The sequence below is a fragment of the Thunnus thynnus genome, chromosome 2 (genome assembly GCF_963924715.1).
Source record: "Thunnus thynnus chromosome 2, fThuThy2.1, whole genome shotgun sequence".
NCBI classification, from domain to species: Eukaryota; Metazoa; Chordata; class Actinopteri; order Scombriformes; family Scombridae; genus Thunnus; species Thunnus thynnus.
The window spans coordinates 21,240,172-21,264,759 of record NC_089518.1 but is presented as its reverse complement, the minus strand read 5'-3'; the positions used below and the strand labels follow the sequence as shown (position 1 = coordinate 21,264,759).

The following is a 24,588-nucleotide window of genomic DNA, read 5'->3' as shown; positions in this document are numbered from 1 at the left end:
CGTATTGTAAAGTTGTTTTTTTTTAAACTTTATTTAGAACAGTACAATACAATGCCATTCCTAGTAGGAATTTTGATTTTTCATTCCTCAAAACAAGAGAAACAGATTCAAAACAGCAAGGCTATATTGACTATAAATTGAAAATATATACCTAGATAAATGAAAATAAAATAATAGTACATGTACATTATATAATAAATATGCTTAAGGCATCTTCACATTCCAGCAGTCACAGTATTCAGCGTGTACCGTCAAATAACACTGTACCACGAACCCTATCATTAAGTCACACAGACAACCCATGTGGTACCAGAGCCAATTAAATGGATACATAACACATACCGTATTGTAGTGTTAGTTACAGCAACCCAACAGAGAAGTGAACTTCCAGTATAGATATATGTCTTCAGAATAAAAGCATCAAATCATTGTACCCTGTGCTTGTGTATGTAAGTATTCATATGAGCACAGAAAACATGGGGGGCTCATCTATAGTGTCCAATTTGCTATTGCACACCCAAAACTTAGAGCTAAAACTTTTATTTTTTCAATTTTTGTGAGAATTTTGGGGCTTATCAGTGTGATTTGGGAGCGTGCTTAACAAAACCAGGGAATACAATTTATATTGTAGTAATATAATGTTTACAGTATATTTACATTTGATAAGAATGACACAGTACGCAGTTTATGTTTTCTTGGATTGATTTTAATTGTCAAGAAAATCTATTTAATCATCTTGTTGTACTCAAAATGTGTTGCTGGACCTCTATACACTTCTTTATTATATGCCCAAGAGCCAGGTAGGAACCAACCAGTACTGACTCCCATGCTGGAACACTACCTGGCTGCAGATTTTTTTATGTGCCAGTTTGTGGTAAGTTAATTAAACACAACTTTTAGGGTGTAGGCCCATTGTGCTCATGGTGCATATTCCTAAACTAGATTAAGACTAAGGCCCCAGTATTAGGTAATAATTCAGGACCAGCCTTAATTGATTATTACATGGTGTAAATTTCTAAAATACTTTTGCTAATCATCAAATTACGAGATTTGAGTCAAACACTGTGAATCTGGGACTTTACCCAGGGGTCACATGTGAATAAGATGAACATACCAACTTCACACACAAAATGCTGTGATGTAAGGTGTTGATAATCAAAAGTCACCATCTCCCCCCTGTTAAAAAGTGAAACAAAAATATATGAACATATGTTGCCTCTAACTCTGGACATTTTTGAAAGTTCCTCCTTTGGGCGTATCTGTGCACAGAGTCACCGCTTCAACTCAGCTTTTACTTTGCAAAGAGACAGGCAGGCAGTCAGTCAGTAGCCGTGCTGGCTTTACAAAGGTCGGAGCAGCACGGATGCAGTAGGACGTCTTCAGTTATGTCACATTATGAGCAGGGAAGAGGCACTGTGGGCTATTGCATGTACGTGTTGCCGGGCATTGTGTTGTTATACGGTATCTTTACTGTCATAATGCGGCATGTTGTAGGCATTAATTGAAAATCACGAATCCGTGGTTAGTACCTATATTCTCAAAAAGCTCCTTTTAGCGCTGATTAGATGGTCATATAGTTTGTTTTCTTATTTTATTTATTTTTTGACCTGGGGATCATTTACGCGTAAAGGTTTATTCAGCGAAATCGATGCAATTCATTCACTCTAACAGCATTTGTCATTTCCGGGTGCATGATAGAGTCCGATCGCCAGTCTATTCTCATCACTGATAAACTACAATGGAGGTCTGTGCAGACACGTCAAAGATACCCTCTGATGAGAAAGAATACGCTCTGAGACCATTGGACCTCAAAGTGATCGCAGAGAAGACCGCGGACTCAGAGACGCAGAGACCCACATGGAGTGGGCGGCTGGAGTTCATCCTGGCTACGGTGGGGTACGCGGTGGGACTGGGCAATGTCTGGAGGTTTCCATACCTGTGCTACAGCAGCGGCGGAGGTAAGACTGTCAGAGGGGTCAGGAGTATCGGCTGAACCATTGCAATAGCCTAAACCCACTAAATGCACCAGCAGACGGTTGGGAGAAATGATTCAGCAGTGTTGTATGTATTAACTGTGAGATAGTTTTCTGTTTTGCATGGGCTTCTTGCATCAGTATGATATGGCTATTTAAACTATAGCTATTGGCAGTCCCTCAAAAGCACTGTTGTGTCTACTCAACACAGTAGCCTACTGTGTATGTCCAAGGATGTCATTAAGTTCATGAAAAGACTTGGACAAAGAAAAAAAAAAGGCCATGTTGACTACTATTTTGACTGCATTGTTTTAAATATAACAGATTTCCAGTTGTCTTAAAGCAAAATCAGGTGCCTAAATGAACACTGAAAGAGGTTTTCCTCACTGTAATCATTCCTCCTCTTCATACTGACTATTAAAAGATCCCCTTCAAATGTGTTTTCAATGTAAGTGATGGGAGCCAAAATCCACAGTGTGTCCACACAGTCATTTTGTGCAACTATGCATTTAAAAGTTTATCCGAAGCTTATGTGAGGCTTCAGCAGTCTGAGTTAGTCATATCAAGTGGATATCTGACACATTCACAGTCTTTTTAACATCAAATTCCCCCTTTGTGTTTACTCAGACAGTATTTGCCTATTGAGCTGCAGTGGAAGTTTATTAACAAAAAGAGGAACTTAGGCACTAAAAAGACTGTCACGTTGAAAGATATCTACTTGATTTGATAGTTTGGATGACTGAAACTTCATATTAGCTTCAGATAAACTTTTAAATACATTTCTGCTACTGAAGGAGGCTTGTGGATTTTGGCCCCCATCACTGACATTGTAAGTGCATTATGAAGAGGTCTTCTAATGGTCAGTATGAACAGGAGGAATGATTATGGAAAGAAAAACATGTTTCAATGTTCACTTGGGCACCTGACTTGTTGTTTTAAGACAGACTTGGAAAAATTGTGAACCCGTACTTTAAGGCAGTAGCATTAAGAACAGTCACATGCAGGATGAGTGATTTTGCACTACATGAACGCCTTTTACTAGAACAATAGTCTCAGTCATAACTATAGTACATCAGGAAGTGTATGGGCTGTGAGGGAAAAGTTAATCAGTGTTTCTGGGTGGCAAATCTATCACGAACTTTATTTTGAAGTTAAAATTGTTAATCTACTATGCCTTAAATGAAATTCATAATTCTAAAATCCATCACTTCTGTACACTACACACTTTGTTCAGGATTTGGAGTGGTCTGGAACCTATCCCAGCACACATTCGTGTAGACGAGATGAGGCCGGGCACACACTCGACAGTTTGCCCCGCCTGTTGTAGAGCTAACACATATTGGCAGACTGGAGGTTTATTGTTTATTTGGATCGACATTAGTTCTCCTCAGCTTATGGGTATAAGTGATAAACACATATTAGACAGTTGGAGACTGGCACCAGTACAGCTCAAGTAATTACTGCAGATTTGCATACTCTAAAAGGTCAAAACATTCTCATCAGAATGTTCAGTTGAGAAACATAAAAGGACTTACAACCGCATGTTTAACGCTTATATTTAATTATCACCCTAAGGCAGTATACAAGTAAATCTCTCTGAGTCTCTTCTGGTTTTACTGGCCCAGAAAAACATCTGTAAAAAAATCTTATATTCTCTCTGAGATCATCACCCTGAACAAACTATCTAACTATCCTGTTTAATATTGTCTTTGGCAGTTGTAGTTTCAACTGCATGTGTGTTGTTAAAGAACAAATTCTGTTACTTTATGACAGACAATTACAATCTTATATCTGTGCTGAAGCCAGGAATGACTCAGCAAAATTCAGCATAGCAACTACAGGCTATCTATCTGTTGTTAAACCAGAGCTCCACTCACCTCTGCCCTTATTGTCATCATATTTGAGGAGGTTTGATGGATTATTTTAAAGACTGGCTGTCCAACAATGATAAGTCAACAAGCCTTTTGGTTATAAAAAACAATGAGACATTCATAAATGATGGTTGCCCAGATGGTCTGAGTGTTTTTCCATAGAATAGAGGGTTAAACAGCCTCTAGGATGGGCCGTTCCTGATTAAAGGACAAAGCTATCTGAAAAGACAAAGCAAGCTGAGTACACAGATACATTTATTTACCACGTGGGCTTAAAAACTGGCACCCAAAAACGAGTTTTTATACATTGCAGGATATTAGTGATTTGTAACCAACTTTAAAGTTATCAGGAACAACTTTGAGACCAGTTATACAGTAAGTATGTTTTATCTCAACAATGACACGGCAACTTTGGTTTAATCGCACCATTGCTATGTAATTCTACATTCTTTACATACTCAGGACTCAGATACCTGTAGCATCCGCCCACATCTTTTCTGTTTTTCTGATTCAGGTGCCTTCATGATCCCTTATCTCATCATGGTGTTCCTGTGTGGCATTCCCCTGCTGGTCATGGAGTTTACTGTTGGGCAGTACACTCGTTTAGGGCCAGTGCATGCTCTCGCCAAAGTCTGTCCCTTGTTAAAAGGTGAGTGACTCTCCAGGCCATGAGACGAGGATGAACACATGCTGGATTTTCATTTATTTTCAGACTTTTGGGTATAGTCCTCTTTTGTTTTTTGCTCAGCGTTTCACTCATTTCGAAAAATTTGAGATTTCTCAGTGTTAGGGTCGTCAGTCAGATTTTTTTTAAAAAATATATCACTGAAACTATTATCCTCTCTTACCTTTAGAAAACCTCTTGTATACCCTGATGAGAGCAAAGTTACTCTGATAACACAAATTATACTTTCACTAAAGGGCAATGACAATATAGTTTTGAGACTATTTGAACTTACAATTGAAAATTCGATATCGATTTCTTTGTATAGTTGTTACCATAAAAATGATTGTTGCTCCAATACAATGCTGAACAAGTTACATCCCCCAAAACTAAATCATTAACCATCAGCTCCTAGAAATCCCAGCTGATCAATACTGCGTGTAAACAAAGAGTTGCATTTGGATCTAGACTATTCATGGAGTGGACAACACATTTTTAAACAAATCTAAATCATTCTATGGCAGACAGATAGAGTTTGTTATTTATTATTGTTATTTATTTATTTAGTTTATTTTACATGTATTTATATGTATTTTACATATTTAACAAAAAGTGAAATGATAAAATAAAACTTTATTGATCTCCATGACGAGAAAGGGGAAGTCCAGTAGCAAGATTACAACATCCCTTTATAAGTGAAAAATGACACTTAGCCCAGTCTTGTTTGTAAAATGGGTGCAGTGATGCATGACCTTTAAAAACAGGTAGAACATGATGCCCTGCCCTCCACTAATAAATAAAAGCAAATTATAATATCCCTCTAATTTACATTATGCATGATGTCACAGTAAAGTCATATTCTGTACTTTTATCCTGGGCAGTGAGTTTTAAGGTTCTTCTCCATGTGTCTCTCCTAAAGAAAAAGAAGAAGGACAATTATTTATTGAGGTTGTAAGAAACCTGCACAATCACTGGTAGCAATACACTCATGTGATGGACCACGTGCTTGGATGCACCATGTCAGAAGTTTTATATTGACTATAGCTAATGAGCACACTCTTCATCATCAGTGATAGAATGTGCAGCAGTAGGTAGCTGTGTAATGTTATCTCTGCCAAAGAGAACATGTCAGCGTGCCCCGCTAGCCTACTGCTTAAGAAGCTTGCCACATAACCACAACATCCGCAGTTCATCCAGCGGGTCCTTGTTGCATGTCACTCCCCCATCTCTCTCTCTCCCTCGTTTCCTGTCCAATCTTTCCACTGTCACTGCGATAAAGGCTTAAAATACTCCTAAAACATGTATTTTAAGAGGTCATATTTTTGATCCTTCTTGTTCCAGAGGGACAGCTGAAAAGCAGAACCAGATTTCAATAAAATTTGGAGAAAGTTGTGCCATGGGACAAGAAGCAAGGGACAATAGGAGCGTTCTCGGTTTTCTCATAAGGGATAAAGAGATAATGAACTAATTCCCAGACTTTGCACTGTTACCACAGCCAAATTTCAGAAAAGAATCACAGAACAAACAACATAAGCACACTCTGAGGTAGATTATAAATAATAAAAACATAAATAACAAAAATCTTAACTAGAAACTAAACTAAAACTAAAACCATATATCTTTTATAGGCATATACACAGGTATGTAATACCAAAAATACAAAAAATGTTGAAATTGCAAGTAGATATTGTTAAATGACCAGATGAAAAAGAAATAAATATGACTCTGCCCTGTCCCAACATGTACAAGACTTTTATATATTGTGCGATGACAACTGCCAGGAATGGCTTCTTGTAGAGTTTCTTGTCAGACCAGTAGAGAGGGAGACCTTGTCTATGATGTTTAACAGTTTGTGCAGCCTCCTCCTCTCCACAACCAACTCCAAGGGCTCCAGAGGAGTCTCCAGCACAGAGCCAGCCTTACTGATCAGTTTGTTCAGTTAGTGTTAGTGATGCCCCAGCAGACAGTTGTGAAGGATATTGCACTAGCCAGAACAAATCCACTGCACTAAACTCAATGAGAAAATCTGGCATGGCAATGTATCCCATCCTTTTCTGTCACTGAATGTTTGATGCAGATCTAGAATTTGTTCTACTGTTTCAATTACCAATTTAGAGGACTGTTCTACATCGTTAGAGTGCTCAAAAAATGAAATCTGCTTTTTTCTGTTTGATAAATGATTGTTTTCACATGTTGATGGATGAGAACTTGTGAAGCTGCAGTTACAATCAGTACTGTAATCAGTAACTTCTTTGACTAATTGATCTACAAATTTCCAACATTTCTCAGAATCCATATCATTAAAGAAAATATCAAATCAACTGAAACATGAACCAAATATCCTTAAATTCTGCCTGTTTTAGTGATAATTAAGTCTGAGATGGGTGACTGAAATATTCTCTTACAGTCTTTACATTACCTCTAGACATGTTTTAAACATCAGAGAATTTGTGTGCATGAATGTAAAAAACGCTTATGAAAAAAAAATCATGATACACACAAGGAGGTATTTGAATTATTAAATCAAAAACGTGTAAATGTTTGCAGGTTTATCTGAATTAAGTGAAATGTGTGGACCCAAAGAGTACTGACAGTCACCTGGGAGCTCATCAGTCTGATTATTACCAATCAAACAAGATCCCAGCCATCAACAATCAATCAAAAGTGATGGGTGTAAATGAAAATGCTGTCTGTCTTGTTCTAACTTCAGATTTTTCTCCATAGTTTTCTTATCTCCTTAATGACAGAGATTATCTACCCGGTCAAAACGTATGGGTCCTTCACTTGATTTATCGCTCATTTCTTCCTGGTTAATGCTCTGTGCTAAACAAGGGCCAAAAGCAGGTAGTTTTTTTCTGTATGTTCTTTTGAATGATTTCCCTGTGCAACTCACTGCAGTTTGCTGTGATGTACCTGTGATCAGTGATTTAGATGCCCACAATGATCTATCATAAATCAACAAATATGCTCATGTGTAATTTATTGCAGGATGCTTAATCACAGCCTTCTAAATGTATTGATTTTCTAAGGACAACGTTTATCTTAATGAGGGCATCTAGTGGACAGGTGAGGAATGACAAGGTAATAAACTGACAAAGAATTGGAGGCAGGTGAGGGTAGCTCTAGCTGAGTTCTGCCATTTTTTGCTGCTATGTCTTGTTTTTGAGTTGAGCAGACTGATATGTTTTGGCAGTTTGAAAATGATGCCTCACTACACCACTTGGAGTGTGTCTGGTGTACCAGTGGGAGCAGTCAACCATGTATGCTAGATGTGTAGAGTGAGGCAAACAGGCAACCACAAAGGAAGAAGCGCTTTACATGGACAAGGCGTAGTGGTTCTAGCTGATCCTGGAGCTCAGAGGGGGCTTCATTTGGCTCTGTCACTATATTGACACAGAGCTGTTTTTCAGCCGCCTCTCCTTCCACTTAACCAGATAGTGACACTGGATCCAGTAGAGCATGGCATTCCAGCCTTTCCAATAGGAAAAGAAAAACAAGTTTTCATAGGTAAAGTTTTTATGTACTGCTGAGAAACAGTAGAACCACATAGACCCTCACAGATAAGGTTTTTGTTGTGGTCAGGGGTAAATAAAAAGCTACATCTCTGTTATTCTCAAACATAGATAGCAAAAACATCAATGATAAGACCTGAGGGTAATTATAGAGTTGGGAGATGAGATAACATAGATTTGCTGTATTATGGGGGGTTACTTGACGGATAATTTCTTGGCCAGGAAGTTACTGGTCCTGGCCAACAATAATCTGGCACATGAACACACATAAAACGGTGAATTGTCATTTTTACACTTTGGTTTTCATGCAGATTAAACAAGATGTAATGTGTTAATTAGTGAGCTTTTGGTGGATTTTGTTACCTTTGGACAGAGCCAGGCCAGCTTTTTCCAGTCTTTAGTCTAAGCTAAGATAACCAGCTGCTGGCTCCAGCTTCATATTTATTTTAGAGACATGAGAGTGTATCTCTCTGCTAACTCAGTGAGAAAGCCAACAAGTGCAATTCCCAAAATGTCAAACGATTGCTTTAAACTACTGATATCAGACTATAAAACATTATAAACAGTTATTTTGTTGTGTCAGGGTTAGGGTTAGGGTTAACAGCACAAAACAGTAGCACTGTTTTTTTTCCAGAAATTACAGAAAAACACAACACAGTGTAAAATGTCTTATCAAGGATATTTTATAAGTGTCCTTTGTGCATTTAAAATGGTGTGATCCACTTCGTCCATCACTGAAGTGTTCTTGAGCGATATAATGAACCTTACTTGCTCTAGTGGCCAAGATCTTTTGCTGAGCCATTGCACTGAATTCCCTGAGGACGGGACAGGTGAAAAAGAAATAGAAACACACATACGTAGACAGACATGCACACCTCAAACTGAAACTTGATACAGAACCAAGGGTGTTAAAAGACTGAATAATTTACAGCTGTTGCAGGACTTTGATCTCATCTCATCTCATTCATATTTGGCTAAGAGTCTATTATATTCACAGGTCAAATGACACAGTGGAATTTCTAATCCACGACTCCAGGAATGCCTTTTATCTTTGACTGAGTTTGCTTGACTTGGCTACCACTGACCAGAGATTACCCCATGAAACTGGTTCTTCTTTGTTGTCTATCTTTACATGATACAGAATATATCCATAGTTTTAATTCTGGGCCCAAATAATTGACATACTGTAAAATATGGAGAAAGAGAGTGAGTTTATAACAGTTTTTTAAGAACTAATGTGTACAAGTTGATTCCCACAGATGATGATTAAGACATGACTTTGGGTTACCTTACACTTTGTGTCTTTGCCCCCCTCACATGTCACTGCAGGTGTTGGCCTGGCCACAGTTGTTATCTCCTTCGTCTTCTCCACGTACTACAATGTGCTCATGACTTGGGCACTTTTCTATCTCTTCAACTCGTTTGGAGCAACACTCCCCTGGAAGTCTTGCAACAGCACCTGGAATAACGTTGGAAACTGTTCTACTGGTTTCCGTGGCAACAACACCCACCTGCAGTCCGCCAGCCAGCAGTTCTTTGAGTGAGAAAGAATTCACTGCATTCTCAGTTGCATAATATTTGACATTGTTAACTGTTGCTGCTTTAAGCCATACTAGCAACATGGCTCTATAGGGTGGTCCAGACTGAAATATCTCAAGTATCAGATGGATTGTCATGAAATTTTGTACAGACATTCATGGTCCCCAGCGGATATATCCAAATAACTTTGTTGATCCCCTGCCTTTTCATCTAGTGTCATCATCAGATCAAAACTTTAAGTCTGTCCAATTCTTTAGTTTATAATTTATGACATTCTCATCAGCCTCAGCTGTACTTTGTCTTTAGTGCTAATTAGCAAATGTTTGCATGCTAACATGCTAAACTAAGACCGTGAACATAGTAAACATTTTACCTGCTTAACATCAGCATGTTTGCATTGTCAGGATGTTAGCATGCTGACTACGCATGCTGACAGCATCACAGAGCTGCTATGATGACTGTAAACTGTTAGTCTTGTTTTTCTGTGTTACATTTACTGCAGGAAGCAGCACTTTAAAACTATGTGTTTTTCTTAAGGATGGGAATCTCTTGTTATTTGTGTTTTCCAGTCACAAACTTCTGGAGAAATCCGGTGGTATTGAAGAAGCTGGTGGTCTTCGCTGGGAACTCTTTGGCTATCTCATCTTTGCCTGGGTCATTGTGTATTTATGCATATTTAAAGGAGTCAAATCCACTGGCAAGGTCAGAACAGACCTCCTCTTCTGCAAGATATGTTTATGCATGGTGATAATGTTGTTTTTTTTGGTTTGAAAATTCAACAAACTGATATTTTGTCACAGCTAATGTTTGGAATTTATCAATTTGATAAGGAGAGGGAGGTTCATGTAAAGAGGTCATAGTTACAATCTGTTTTTGTAGGCTAAGTATTTCACTTATCACTTAGAATGACTTAACTAAGATAAAAATGTTTTTATACCACACCCTCATAACGCATCATATTTCTGCTGGGATACTTTACCAGAAGACTTTTGGAGTTGTATATCCTACCAACATTACAATTTTGTGTGATATACAGTAATTAACCAGCTTGAAGTTTTGATTTGACATAATGAAATAACCTTGTCAAGGCCGGGAAGCCTTGAAACCATCATCGCTTGTGTCACTCAAAACAGACCACAATAGCTCCAGCTATTTGTTGCAACATCATCTACGCAACCAAACCACAAATCGACCAATTTCTGCTTTTCCACTGTCTGTGTCACGCAGGTTGTGTATTTCACTGCTATATTTCCGTACTTCATCCTGTTTGCCCTGCTCATTAATAATGTGCAGCTTCCTGGAGCCAAGAAGGGTATCCTCTACTTTGTGACGCCTGTCTGGAGCAAACTGTTTGAAGTTAAGGTAAGACATGATTAACAAAAGAGTAAAGTCAAAAAGTAGGCTAACCCACAAGACCTTGGTTATACATTGACACCAGATAGTTAAAACCAACTTCTTAATGTTTAAATCAAATTATTATCTCCTACTGCAGAGATTGTTACATTTCCCAGCTAACTCGTCTGTATGTGAAATACATTTGGGAATTTAATACAAATATCAAAAAAGAAAAAAAGAAGCTTTTATCTTGTGTTTGCTCATGGTTCAGCAAGAGCCAGAACTGTGAGAGGAGAGAGGGGAAGAGATTTTTGAAGCAATGAACTCAGTAAACTGCTTAAGTTGTACAGAGAAAGGGCAACTTAGAATGTGAAAAATTTGGCTTTGAAGATTTATGAACAGCTGGCAGAATAAAATTTCAGGAAAGGAAGCCAATAAAAACTGGGGGAAAACATATACCTCTTCCAATGTGGTGCTGGCTCATGGGCAGACATAAAAAAAGAAAGAATGGAAAGGCACACACTCACGACTCAGATGCATTCATTTCAACTTAGAAAGATCAACAATAGGGCCTTCTTTCAGATATCAGAGATTTATGTCTCAGGATGCATCCTGAAGAAGACTGCTTGCGAAAACGTTTATAAGCTGTAATAATGCTGTGGCATTATGAGTGTGTGACTTGTCATTCTCTATTTTTCTGAGGACAAAGCTAAACCAGAGGAATGGTTTCCTGCTGATATTTAGTGAAATCCAGTGCAGGAGCTTCAAATCTCCCAGAATAGTTCAGTCCAGCTATAGCTGAGTTTTGACCTCTTAATAGCACAAGAACAAATAAGCTGGATACTCTGAAGTGAGGTTATTCTGCCCATTCAAAAAACATCTATAAGCTCCTGAAACATTTTACATTGTAACATGTGCAACAAGCAAAGTTAAAGTTTGTTTAATCCTGATTGGTGCACCAAGCTTTGTGACATCAGCCTGTTCCAACTGAGTCCCGCCCTCTTAAAAACAAGTGAGAAGAGCGCTGATACAGAAAAAGTACAAATACAGAAAATCGCTCATGTGAAATACACTTTAGCAGAAAGTGTTGTTTTCATGGACACAGTGAGTGCAAATAGGTTTTCAGGGCCTTTAAAACTAAATTAAACCAACCTTAAGTTAATCTTCATGTTCTCCTTTATCTCTACCACAGGTATGGGTTAATGCAGCTGCCCAAGTGTTTAACTCTCTTGGAATTGCTTTTGGCTCCATGATTTCGATGGCTAGTTACAACAAGTTCAACAACAACATTATCAGGTAAAGTCGGAGTAGTTGAACTATGTCTTATGTGTATGTACAGTATTATGTTTTTTACCAAATACTATTTATTTGTTAAACTTGCTTATTACAGAGTACAAAACACTTTCTGGGACTCCCATTATTAATATTGTATACCCCAAGTCAGCACATTCATTATGTAACAAAAATGGAAATGATAAGTTATCAATGACGACAACTGTGTTTTCCTATTGGTTCCCTCAGAATACATATTGGGGCACCATCACAAATGCCCAAAATTACGACTGTCTCAAATGATTAAAGATCCCTTCCATGACATATAAAATTTCTCTGCTTGGAATAAGAAATTGTGTCTTCACACTTTTTTCACAAAAAGATTTCAGTTACCTGTTAAAAAATCATTAAAATGTCATCTCCTTCTCCCTCAAAGAAATCAGAATTTATGAATATGCAAAAATTGTTTGTATATTTCAAAAGAAAAAAAAAAACACTGGACACAAGATGTTTCCTACTTCATATTCTTGTGTACCAGACAATAGGAGATGTCTGCCTACTGAAGTCTGGAGATTTCTAAATGCACAGTAGTTGCTTGAAGAGCGGCGAGAACGGCTGCTAACAAACTTACACCTCTTATATTTTGTCAAGGACATACCTTACCAGAAATTATACTCTCCCCCTCCCCATTCTCCTCTGTAGTGAACTGCATGTCACCGCCCCAATATGAAGGGCCACCCTAAAGACTTTGGATTGGTTCTGCAATGCAGGTTTTTAAAAAACTTCAGATTGGGTTTCCACCCAGTTTTAACAATGAAACCTTGGAGATTGTCTTCAGTCCATATGACCAAATAATTTAAAACTAACATCATTTGATATTATATTTAAATTTCAGGCATGAGGTATTGGCATCTAATTTACAATTGTTGCTCGGACATGTCATTTAATTAAACAACGTTATTACTGTTGTGAATATGTCCCAAAGTCATCAGGTCCTTTTTAAAAGAAGAACCAAAGTGTCAGTAACAGCTGAGCCTATCTAATAGGAATGTTCTGTAATCAATCCAAACGTTAACCTTTTTCGAAATGAGTGGTAGAAAAATTTATGTAATGGTAGGAACAAGAAGAAAACACATTTTTGCCTGGAGGGCGACTTTAGAAATATTTCCAGAATGACTCCGAGTGCACCTACTGTACATTTGACAGTCTTTGACAGCAGAGTTTTCAGTTCTCTACATTGTAAGACTAGCTTCCATATGGCTGTTCTGCTCGCAGCAGAGCAACAAAAGGGACAGACTGTTTACGTTAAACATCATTTTTGGTTTCTTCTTTCTAAAATTGCTTTGTTTACTGTGTTGCCATATGCTTCAGCTGCTGCTTCTGCTTTTGAAGAAGGTTACTCCCATCCAGACGAGAACTGAAACGAGCCTTGCCTGTTTGACTCATTGTTATCTCACGCAATTTACCAAGAAAAACTGGAGTAACTGGAAATTAAGAGTGACTAATTTCATTTAACACAAGAAGAGTTATATAACAATATAACAATATAAATACTATTGTAGGCCTCAGCTGCCAAACTGGTTTACTTACCTGCATTTGATGTTTTTGCTTTCATTTGCAATTTTTACAACCATTTCTGACAAACTGAGAGTTTGGTTAAATGTCAGAAAAGCTTAAAGCAGTAATCTTGATGATCAAATGTCTGATCATAATCTAGTGTCTTTGTTTTCCTGAGTTGCTTGAATACCGGAACTGTACTGAAATTGTTTATTTTGTCCTTCCTCCTTCCCAGAGATGCTTTGATTGTATCATTTACCAACTCGTTCACAAGTATCCTAGCTGGCTTTGTGATCTTCTCAGCTATTGGCTACATGTCTCACATACATAACCTCCCAGTGGAAAACATATCTACAGGTGGTGAGTATCAAGCCTGGAATGGAAAGACTGTTGTTTGTCTTTAAGTATATAAACAAGAAGAGACTTGTGATGTAAAGTATAAAATGCACGATGTCAGGGTGTTACAGAAATAGAGATGGAGAGACACATCCCAAACTCTGCTGACTTCTGCAAGAACTTGTTTTTGTTTTCATCCTCCTGGGAGTGCTCTTCCTTCTTCCCATGGAAAAAAAGACACAGACACAGATTTCATGCTGTGCACATCTACATTGAATAATTAGAAGTGTGCATGCAGGTCACACAAGGATAAATGGTGTAAATCTAAAATTACTTAAAGCAGCACTTCACCTATTTTACAGAAGATAATCAGTTTACTCTCTATAAGAAAGAAACAGTTGTGGCTTTGGTGTGAGCTTCCCAAAGTCTGAAAAAAAATATCTTGGCTTGGCCTTGAAACCTAAAATCTTTTAGAGAACATTTGCGCCACAAACTGTAGATGTGGAGTTTGAAAGAAACTGGCATTTAGGGGACATGGAGGTCTAATTAAAGATGCTATTGAGTTGCATTATAGGATAGGAGGATTAGCAGGATTAGCTGCAGCATCCTGGAGCTTGACCCATATCAGAGGCTAAATGTCAGGACATCTAGGCCTATACTGCTTTGATTTTGACTGTTCTTTTTTAAATCAGTCTTGTTCATTTCCGACTTCATGGAAGAGCAATACTAAAAAGCTGGAGGACACCTTAAAGTAGCTTTAATGGGGTGTTCACGTACGAGCAACTAAGCTACAAAACAGCCAAGTGTGGCAAACTACACTGTCACGCTCGTTGACATGGTTATGTCTTCATGGGCTTGTGTACCATATTAATGAATTGTAATTGTAATTAATTGTAATTCTGTAGTTGTACTGGATGAATATGCTGGTATTTATATGTTTATCTGTGTTTTTAGATTTGTCTGTAAAATTGTTAGCGTAGTCTATGTAATGGTGTTGCATGTAAATGAATGTTTTTATTATCTGGTAATTTTTCTGTTTGTACCTGCAGATGGAAATTAGCTAATAGCTAAATCTGGCATAAATCATTGCTTCTCATTTTTGAGATGAATGTTTTTTGTGCATGGTCCTTGTTTAATAAAGACTAATAATAATTAAATTACAATTATCTTTAATAGCTAGTAAACATGATTTAGTATTATTAAATAACACACTCCCACAGCTAGCTATTGTGTGTTTAAAAATGTACGCTACTTCCGCAATAGCTGCCATCCTCTGCCAAGCTGCATATTTTTGTTTGTAGCTTCATGTCACCAGCTTCCATTGAAAATGACTTGTAGCCTGTTGCTTTGTCGCAGGAGTCTGGACACACAGTAAGGAATTATAGCCATAGCTGCAACATGAACACAATTAGGCATCTGTACATTATTGTAGTGAGGTGTAAACCAGTTAACCAAAGATGCCAGATGTCAGGGTCAGCAGCTCAGTGGATTAAAGAGTTTTGGCTTTGGTAACCGAATGCTTAAACAACATCTGAACTGGAGCTTTATCAGTTAAGTAATACATTATTAAAACAACAGAATGTGCTCAGCCTCTGAGTCAGATGAGGAAGTGGATGACCAACACACTGCATCACTGTTAGCATAAATCATTAATCTGGTAAATGATTACTAATTTGTGATCTGACCTTCTGGAAAATGTGTTTTGCTGATAACTCACATTTTCTTCAAAAGAGTAATCTTTATTAATACTGTGTGGACTTGATTGGCCAATTAACATGTTGTATTTTTGAACTCTCCAGAACCTTTTGAAAGGCAATACTTCACTTCCAAATAATTTCAGTGGTTGAGTTTCAGGAATTCATTGAAGATAAAGAATTTGCATGAATAATTTTGAACCCTGTAACTACACAACAATGATGGTATTGTGTATGTTAAAATATAATACTCACTAGAAACAAGATAATCCACTTGATGAGTATTTTGTAACAACTGTGTGGCAAAGACAACGTACAGATGAAATTCCCTGGACTTATTGTTTACAAGTTAAAACTATCCTGTACTCCATCTTCCTCTAGTAGCTGTAACTTATAGCTTCATTTATTATTTATTGACCATCGAGCTTAACAAAGTATTGTTTGGCCATGTCATAGTGTCCCTCCATGAAATAGTATCCCACAGTGCTCTTTAAAACTTCATGTCTGGCACCAAGCCAAATTAACTGGTCTTACATTATGTATTCAACCAATAACTGGTTGTGTACACAAACTACTCGGGGATGTTATTTCCTTGGTCACTAGCATTTCACTAGTTTAGCTGTTACAAAGCTAAACTAGGGTTCAGCTAAGCAGATACATGTTTGGCTGCGTTAAACTGCAGTAATTTTATAATAAGTGATTCAAATTAAGGTCATATAGTAATGGTGTTTTGTATGCTGTTGTTTCAGTTTTGTTTCAGTAAATGGTAATAGTCATCACTTTGCAACATCCACTGTTTTATACAATCATTAGTTGAATCCCACATACAGTATAGTCTCTAGTGGCATTTTGTTAAGTTAATTTCTATAATACAACACCTGTATTTGGGCTAAATAATGTCTACAGTTACTAGGGCTGTAGTCTGCTGGTCGACTGGTCAATTAGTGGGTTGATATGCTCTCGTCCGACTAAATTCTCATTGGTCGAATCTCCGTGTTATTTTCATAAGGAGAAAAGTGCTACATCAATAGCTTTCCAGGAGTAATCCATTATTTCCTGCAGCGAGAGGTACAGACTAACAAATTACCTGTGAAAACGTTTTGAAAACACCCCCGTTGTTTTCACAACTTTGAACTCGCCCAACCTAATGGAGACCGCTGGGTCTAACTATACTCAACGTTTATTGAACGTACTGAACGTTTACTGAATCTGTGTTTCTCCATAATGAGACAACAAGAACCCCCACCAGGCCAAAAAATTTTTTTTTTAATATTTGATTTTGATTTGAAATCGACAGCGTTTGGGAGTCTCTGAGTAGCACTGTTCCGGTACCTGAGTCAACCTCTGTCGTTGCCTGGGAAACTGTTGGTAGCGTGGCTCCGTTAAGGAGTATGTTTGCGTAGCGAGCGGGAAAGAGCGAGGGGCAGAGAAGTGACGGTGGATGCGAGCGGGGCAGAGGAAAAGGTTAGCGCGCGACTAACGGATTAGTTGAAGATTATGTACGATTTTAGTCGACCAAGATTTTCTTTGGTTGACTACAGCCCTAACAGTTACAGATAAGACTTTATTCATCCCCAAGTGAAGCGATACTACTAAAGTTTTGTTCTACCTAGCAGTTGTCTTAGATAATTTGATTGACACCACTCTCATCTTTGTACATACATGTTTAGCTGGAGCCAGAAGTCTGTTAGCTTAGTTTAGCATAAAGACTGGAAACAGCTAGCCTGGCTCTGACTGGAACATAACTCATAGATGTATAAAGAGAACTGGATACAGCATCGGAGACGGGGCCCCGTTTATTTCTATGAAAGTCACTCAGTGTCAGACACGGAGGCTGTGATTCCACAGTTTGGCCACTATGTCACATTGGCTTCAAAGCCCAGTGCTGTTCCTGGGGGCTTGACATAACCCCCCATAAAATGGCAAAATTGTCATTTTTACACCTCAGTATTTGTACAGATTAAAAAATACAAGATATTTCCTTTCAGTTAATTAGCTTCAGAGGTGCTGGTTGTTTGGACAGAGCCAGTCTAGCTCTTTCCCCAGTTTCCAGGCTTTATGCTAAGCTAAGCTAAGCTAACTGATTGCTGGCTCCAAATAAATATTTACTATACAGACATGAGAGTAGTATCAATCTAAAGCAAATATGCATATTTCTCAAAATGTGTAACTATTTCTTTAAGAGGTTTGTTCCAACAAAACATCTATTCATGTAAAAATTTGTCTACATTTGTGTACATTTCCATTATATAGTTAGTACTAACGTTACTTTTACTGTATAATGTTTCAGGTCCTGGTTTGGTGTTTGTTGTGTACCCTGAAGTCCTCTCCACCATGCCCGTCTTTCAGTTGTGGGCTCCTCTGTTCTTCATCATGCTGCTGTGTCTCGGCCTGGACAGCCAGGTAAACGTCTCTCACTCTCGTGTAAAAACAGTGTCTGTTGGAGAAAAATATCTGCGAAGATGCCCATCACAATTTGTTCTTTTAGCAACAAATTGAAGCTCTTGCATATTTTAATTTGTAGTTGTAGAAAATATTCACACATGCATATCAAAAACTTGAAGTAAGAGAGAATTTTTGTCAGGATGAAAGCAAACTCAAGGCAAAACAGGTGTTGTAATTTCTTCCCGCTTGTCATAACTGTGCACATTCAGGCTGACCATTTCTCTGTAACTGTTTACCAAACTGTGTCCATCTTTTTACCATGCTCTTGAAAATGATTACTCACATACAAATGGAGGCTTGCATGTTTCAGAATAAATAAAGTGCCCTGCTTTGTCAACCTTAAAGGAGAAACAGAATTGCCAAACTCTAACTACTAGTATGAATATGGATCAAAGGTACAATATGAGGATATGGTTTTTGTGGCTTTTTTTCAGAGCTCCAGGGTCTGCATAGCAGCATAAAGTAGCCGATAAGTTTATGTTCTCACCTCTTCCTGTCTCTTATTTAAGCCTTAAATAATATATTGGTCAGGTAAATTATGCAAAGTATCGGGATAAGTATACGTACATTGTATGTAATCTATAGTAGGTGATCTTGTTTCTTTTTCATTGTGGAAATAAATATCAAAATGGCCAAAGATATTTCTGTTCTTCATCATGTCCAGTATTCCACACTTACTCACACAGTTTGGCAGCTTATGTTTGTCACTTGCAGTTATGTTTGGTCATGTTTGCTTTGACTCCTCTCTCATCCGTCTCTGTGGTCACGGTTACTGAGCTCATTGCATAGCCTCGTGATTGCATCACAAATAAGTATGTGAGCATAGTCACAACTGGACAAAAGTATTTTTTTTAAACTGTTACAACCTCAGACTAAAACAATGTTGTCTGTGTGCCGCAGTTTGCTACAGTTGAGGTGGCTGTGACATTCATAAAGGATGAGTTTGGCCCCAAAATTTTGCGTTTCCTAAAGAGAGAAGAGCTGCTGACCCTGGCTGTGTGCGCCATCTGTTTTCTCCTTGGGATACCACATGTTACTAAGGTAAGACAGAGCAAAACCCTGTTAGCCTTCAGATTAACATATTTAAGGATGCTCGGTAGCCTACAAGTGGCGACATTTACATCACTGGTGACCGGTCTTATGTCCTTTCAGTCATTCTCTTGTTTCTGCTCTTCTTCTCCCTTCTGCACAGGGAGGTATCTATGTGTTTCAGCTGATGGACCACTACACAGCTGTCGTTTCCCTTGTGTTCCTGGCTTTCTTTGAAGTTGTAGCTGTCTGCTGGATCTTCGGTAAGATGCACAGAGAATTTAAAGGCTCAAACACACTTGCACTGTTTACACGGTATCTGCTTTAAGACCACTAAGCCGACAGAACATGGTGAGGATGTCATTTTTAGCCTGTATGTTCTGAAGTCTATTTTAGTTACTTACTGTTTAGTGGTTATTCCAACTGTTTGATCAGGACTTGTCTTTTTCCTTTAGGTGTCCCACGCATCTCCTTTATGATTGAGAGGATGCAAGGAAAATCTGCAAATATCTACTTTTGCGTCTGTTGGTTGCTGCTGTGTCCCATGTTGGTGCTGGTGAGGTCCTGTTTGAACTGTCTATACATATATATATATAATATAAATCTTATCAGTACAATCACATTAATACTTGATGATTCATATTTTTTTTACATCACATCTGTTCAGTAGAAATAGTAATTTACAAATTAAATAATGTACTTGTGTTCTAAACAGCAAACTCAATAAAATAAGATAAATATGGTTATGTATTATCTTTTTTTCCCTCTATAGTGCATACTGACCTCCAGCATTATCCAGTACACTCCTGCTCAGTATGGGAAGTACAAGTACCCAGTGTGGGCTGAATGGGTGGGCTGGGGAATCTCACTGGTCTCCATAATATGGGTTCCACTCGGAGCCATTCACGAGATCTACAGAAACAAAGGCTCATTTCCTCAGGTGAGTACAAGACTCATGGTTCAGACAGATGACTGTGTAAACGAGGTGAGAAGTGCTATTTTCAGCTCACGTTGGAGGGGTGGTTGTTGAGTTATTTCCTGCTGTACCCTGCTTCCTTTTTGTTGTGAAATGTGCCTATATGTTTTCTACCCGTTCTGTTGAGCATGCGTATAGCTCTGCTGATGCTTCCCTACAAACAAGTCCAGACTAAAAAGGATTTAGAATGAAACAGATCAAGCAGAGACCAGTTTAACCTGGTGGAAGACAATGTAGGCCAATGGCCGAGAAAAAGCTGGCACCCTACGACCGGTGCAAATGTAGGTTAGCTTAGTTATTAACCTCACAAGAATTTAAAGGTGTTTCTGCATCTCAAACTATCCAACAACTCTCAAACAAAAAAAAAAACTGTAAAGGAGGAGGAGCGGACATTTAGGCAAATTATTAAATCAAAAGGCTCAATTTCTGTTGGTGAATTTAAATGTGACAAAATTGAAACTATTTTTTTTAATTTATTAATATGAACAAGAGTTTGTTGTGTAGCACTTTCTGTTGTGTATCAGTTCTTGAACTTACCAGACATTCTTGATCATACGTTTGTAAACAGATGTTTATTTCTGACGTTTGGCCTTCTCTAACCCTCAGAGACTTAAAACAGCTATGACTCCCACAGTAGACCTGGATGCTGAGGATGCCCTTCCAGAAAAACAAAACCTAGTCAACCCAACGTCTGAAACTTTATTTACTTCAATAGCATGACAGAGGTACAGTCAAGCCTTTTCTCTGTGTCTTTATGTACCAAACTCTGTGATACAGAAGGGTTTTTAATTAAGGATGCTGCATTTTGATGGAAAGTACTGTCAAAAATTTTAATTTTATTCAATTTGTTCTACCAAAGGATTGACTTTTACCTTAAGCCCATTTTACATATGTGGTACTTTAAAAAATCAAGCCACTTACTCTTTGCAGTTGACTTCAACAGTATAAAAACATCTGTTGCAATTTGCATACTATATACTGAAAATCTGAGATTTTGTCCACTAAAGTAATGTCAAGACTATGCAGGTCTTCATTTTTCCTCCCCTTTGGTTGATTAATCATTTAAAAAAATGTTACGTGTTTGTTGTCTGTGCTGTGTTGTTCTTTTATCTTGAATATTATGAAACTTGTCCCAGTTTGTCACTGGTATTTACATGTCTTCTGCCAGTTGAAGGTAGAAGGTAGCTGCCTGGTTACAAATTTAGAAATGTTTGACTTTAGAATTTGACGTCGACTGCCTGAATGCATCATCAGTTTTGATGTCTGTGAGGCTAGTTAGTCTCATTTTGTGAGGAGCAGGTTCAAGACCAACAAAGGGGAGTGATGCAAACAATGACATTTAAATGTTAGTTAGCACCCTGCTGCTTTTAGAAACCTTTGTTTGACCGTCACTAGTGTTCACGCCTTTACCCAGAACAGTGAGCAATGTGATCCAGGTTAATATTACACCCTTGTGCATAATATAAATTCATCTGGGGATTCAGAGAATGGATTTTGTCTGGTCTCCGCAGGTTGAGTTAATATCATTTTCAGTAATATATTTGACATTATTTAAAACTATCTTGGAGCAGGTAACTTACAAGAGACTTAGAGATTATAAATGGTGCCTTTGATCTACTGTCATCAAACTGAATTGGACTAATAAGGGTAGATAATCAGCAGGAGGGCTACACTAACTTTCCATTCAAGTTGTGTCCCATACTCTATTGACTCAAAGCCTACAGTTAATCACTGACTGTTTTATCTCACACTTCCTAACAGAGAAGGAAAAAATTCACTCTGGTGAAAACATGATTTATTTTAAATCAAGCTTTAACTTTGAGATTTTACAGCAGTGTTTAGTAACATTTTAAAAAAATGATTGACCACTTTCTGAGAGCAGGAGATGTTGTTGGGTTGTACCAGATCTTTTGAAAGCTGGAATGATGTAATGTACTTTATCTCATCAGTGATTTTAAGATGGAAGTGGTGGAACTGGTTTTGGTGAGCGGTAGGACTGTAAGCTTTGAGTCACCAGAGTTTAAAACCGACTTGAAATGGAAATGACCAGATATGTGACATTGTCTAAAATGACGTGTCATACAGCACATGCTTGGCCTTTTCTGTCTTTATAGGTGGCTTATTAAACAAACTCTCATTCAGGAGTGCCTTTTATCCAAAGTACCTAAATCATGCACTGATATTAAAAGCTCAAAACATCTGAATATAATATTACAATGATGCAAGGAACAATTAGTTACTTTAAGATGTCTCTCAACAAATATACTTACACTTGACATCTTATTTCTAGGTAACTTCTGTCACTCCACTTGAGTTGTTACTGTATTTGTTTTCCTATTTGCGAGTCCAGAGAAAATAAGCCCTTTTTAACATTTTACAACAGAAGCATCTGTGTCATGGAACTTAATGTTACCTGCCTCAAGTGCCTTCATGAAACTTTTTTATTGTTAGATAATCTATTTTTAATTAGACAACCAAAATATGTATTTAAGATGTTGCATCCTGTAAATGCTGTTTTATTTTTACTTGTTTTTTGGTTAAATGTGCAAAGATGATTTAAAGGCCCTTAAAGCACATACAGTAATAGATTACTGTTTACGCTTTTTAATTGTTTCATTGTTTTGATGTGAATAAAATGCAAATTGTAATGGGCTGTTAATACAATTATGCTTTAAAAAAGTGATAATTAAGTTTAAAAATGTGCACAGTCTGGTTTATTTGAAAAGAGGAAGTTGGGTAACCATGTGGCATGATGTGCTGAATATGTAGGTTTTCTTTTCACCATAACACTACACCAGGTGATTTCACTGATTAGGTTTTAGTTGATCCTCTCATCCTGAAGTCGTATTAATCAGTGATCAGTGAAGTCAGCGGCTGCAGTTTGTGGCTAGAATGAAAACTTGCAAACTCTCTGTGTGTCATGAAACAAGACCCCGTATCTCAGATAGTCACTCACAATAAACAGAAGCACTACACATATATAATTTGTGACAGTTTTGTGCTATTGCATTGTGAGTTGGTGATGACAGTGAAACCTGCTGTGTTTTCACATCCACACACAATAACAGTGAACCAGACTATTTCATATTTGTAAAGAAAGGCAGTTTTTTTTTTTTTATTACAAGACTCATATGTGTTTTCTAATGTTTTATGCTTGTGTTTGATAAACAAAATTCTACAAATCTACACTTTCTGTACCAAATTTTGCTTTTCATATTGTTAAATGATTATATGTGTAATTTTTCTTACTCTTCTCATCATATCTCTGCTGTGTGATGATGTGTGTTGTCATTTTGGTAAATAAAAAGCCTTCATTTTTGCTCTGGCATCAGTGAATAATGTTAATGTCATCTGGATCTTTGCCTCTGAAAGTCACTTGGTGGCAGTATTGCAGCAGAAAATGCACAAGACTTGTGAACTCATTCTCAAGATTTTTGCATTTTGCACGGAACCGGTTCACTCTTTCCATTTACCAACACCGAACCTGCCTTTTTGCTCTTGTGCCACGTATATCGGAAATACATTATCGTGTTGCAGAGCTATAAATGCAAAATATGCCAGGAAGTGATGAGAACTTTCCCCCCACCTCCCACACACACACACACACACACACACACGCACATAGAGGTTTCATAGCAAACCTCCTAGGTTTGTTTGTTTTTGTAGTTATGTAAATGAACAACAATACACTTTTCAGAATGACTGAACAACAGTATCCTCCATGATGTTCTTGCTAATGTTGGAGCCTCCTATTCATGTTCTTTTTTTTTTTTATTACAGTAGTGTGACTACCTGCTGTGGCTATTATGTATACACAATCAATTATATAACGCATGACACCATTGATACATGCTGCTGAGAAGTTATTTTTATGCACTGAGGGGGCGTATATGCATCTGTCTGTGTGAAATTCTGTAGATGATTTCATTTAAACTGCCTAACAGGACCATCAGTACATATAGGCGGACTGCATTTTCAGAATGGATGACCCTACTGGGAAATGAAGCACATTATCTGGTGTTAGTGGTGCTGTGGTCAACACATTGAGCTGCAGGAACACTTCAAGCAAAAGAGAGCAGAGTCATGTAGGACAAATCTGAATGCAATGCTCTAAGAGGTTCAGAAGTTAATTAGACCCATGTCGTAGAGTAGTGCAGTGCCCTTAGCAGAACAGTATGTTAATCAATACTCCCTTGGTGCTTCCCACATGACAGAATGTATCATGGGCACTAAATTAGCACTGGAAGCGCTGTTTGATCAATAGCCATAGACAGTGCAGCCCAAGAGGAAGTAAATTAATGGTTATATATAGCAGAGGGGAAGCGTTAGTGAGCCTGAACGGGCAATGAAAGGGGAGATGGGTCACTGTCTAACTCCTGTTATGG

At 37.8% G+C, this 24,588-nt stretch overlaps 1 protein-coding gene across 4 annotated transcripts; it reads left to right on the top strand.

The window, feature by feature from the left end:
- The first annotated feature begins 1,317 nt into the window (after positions 1–1,317).
- On the top strand, positions 1,318–23,548 carry si:ch211-225b11.1 (uncharacterized protein LOC561694 homolog). 4 transcript variants are annotated; one of them, XM_067609936.1, is made up of 14 exons: positions 1,318–1,429; positions 1,699–1,958; positions 4,359–4,493; positions 9,350–9,560; positions 10,129–10,261; positions 10,787–10,921; positions 12,087–12,190; positions 13,959–14,083; positions 18,044–18,156; positions 19,099–19,239; positions 19,391–19,490; positions 19,683–19,783; positions 20,000–20,167; positions 20,810–23,548. In XM_067609936.1, the coding sequence occupies exons 2-14, from the start codon at positions 1,739–1,741 to the stop codon at positions 20,921–20,923; spliced, it is 1,800 nt and encodes a 599-aa protein (XP_067466037.1). In that variant the 5' UTR covers positions 1,318–1,429; positions 1,699–1,738; the 3' UTR covers positions 20,924–23,548. The 4 variants fall into 4 exon arrangements, with proteins under 4 accessions (XP_067466037.1, XP_067466046.1, XP_067466029.1 ...); XM_067609928.1 differs by having other exon boundaries at positions 1,335–1,521; XM_067609945.1 differs by having other exon boundaries at positions 1,333–1,958; positions 10,853–10,921.
- The last annotated feature ends 1,040 nt before the right edge of the window (positions 23,549–24,588 follow it).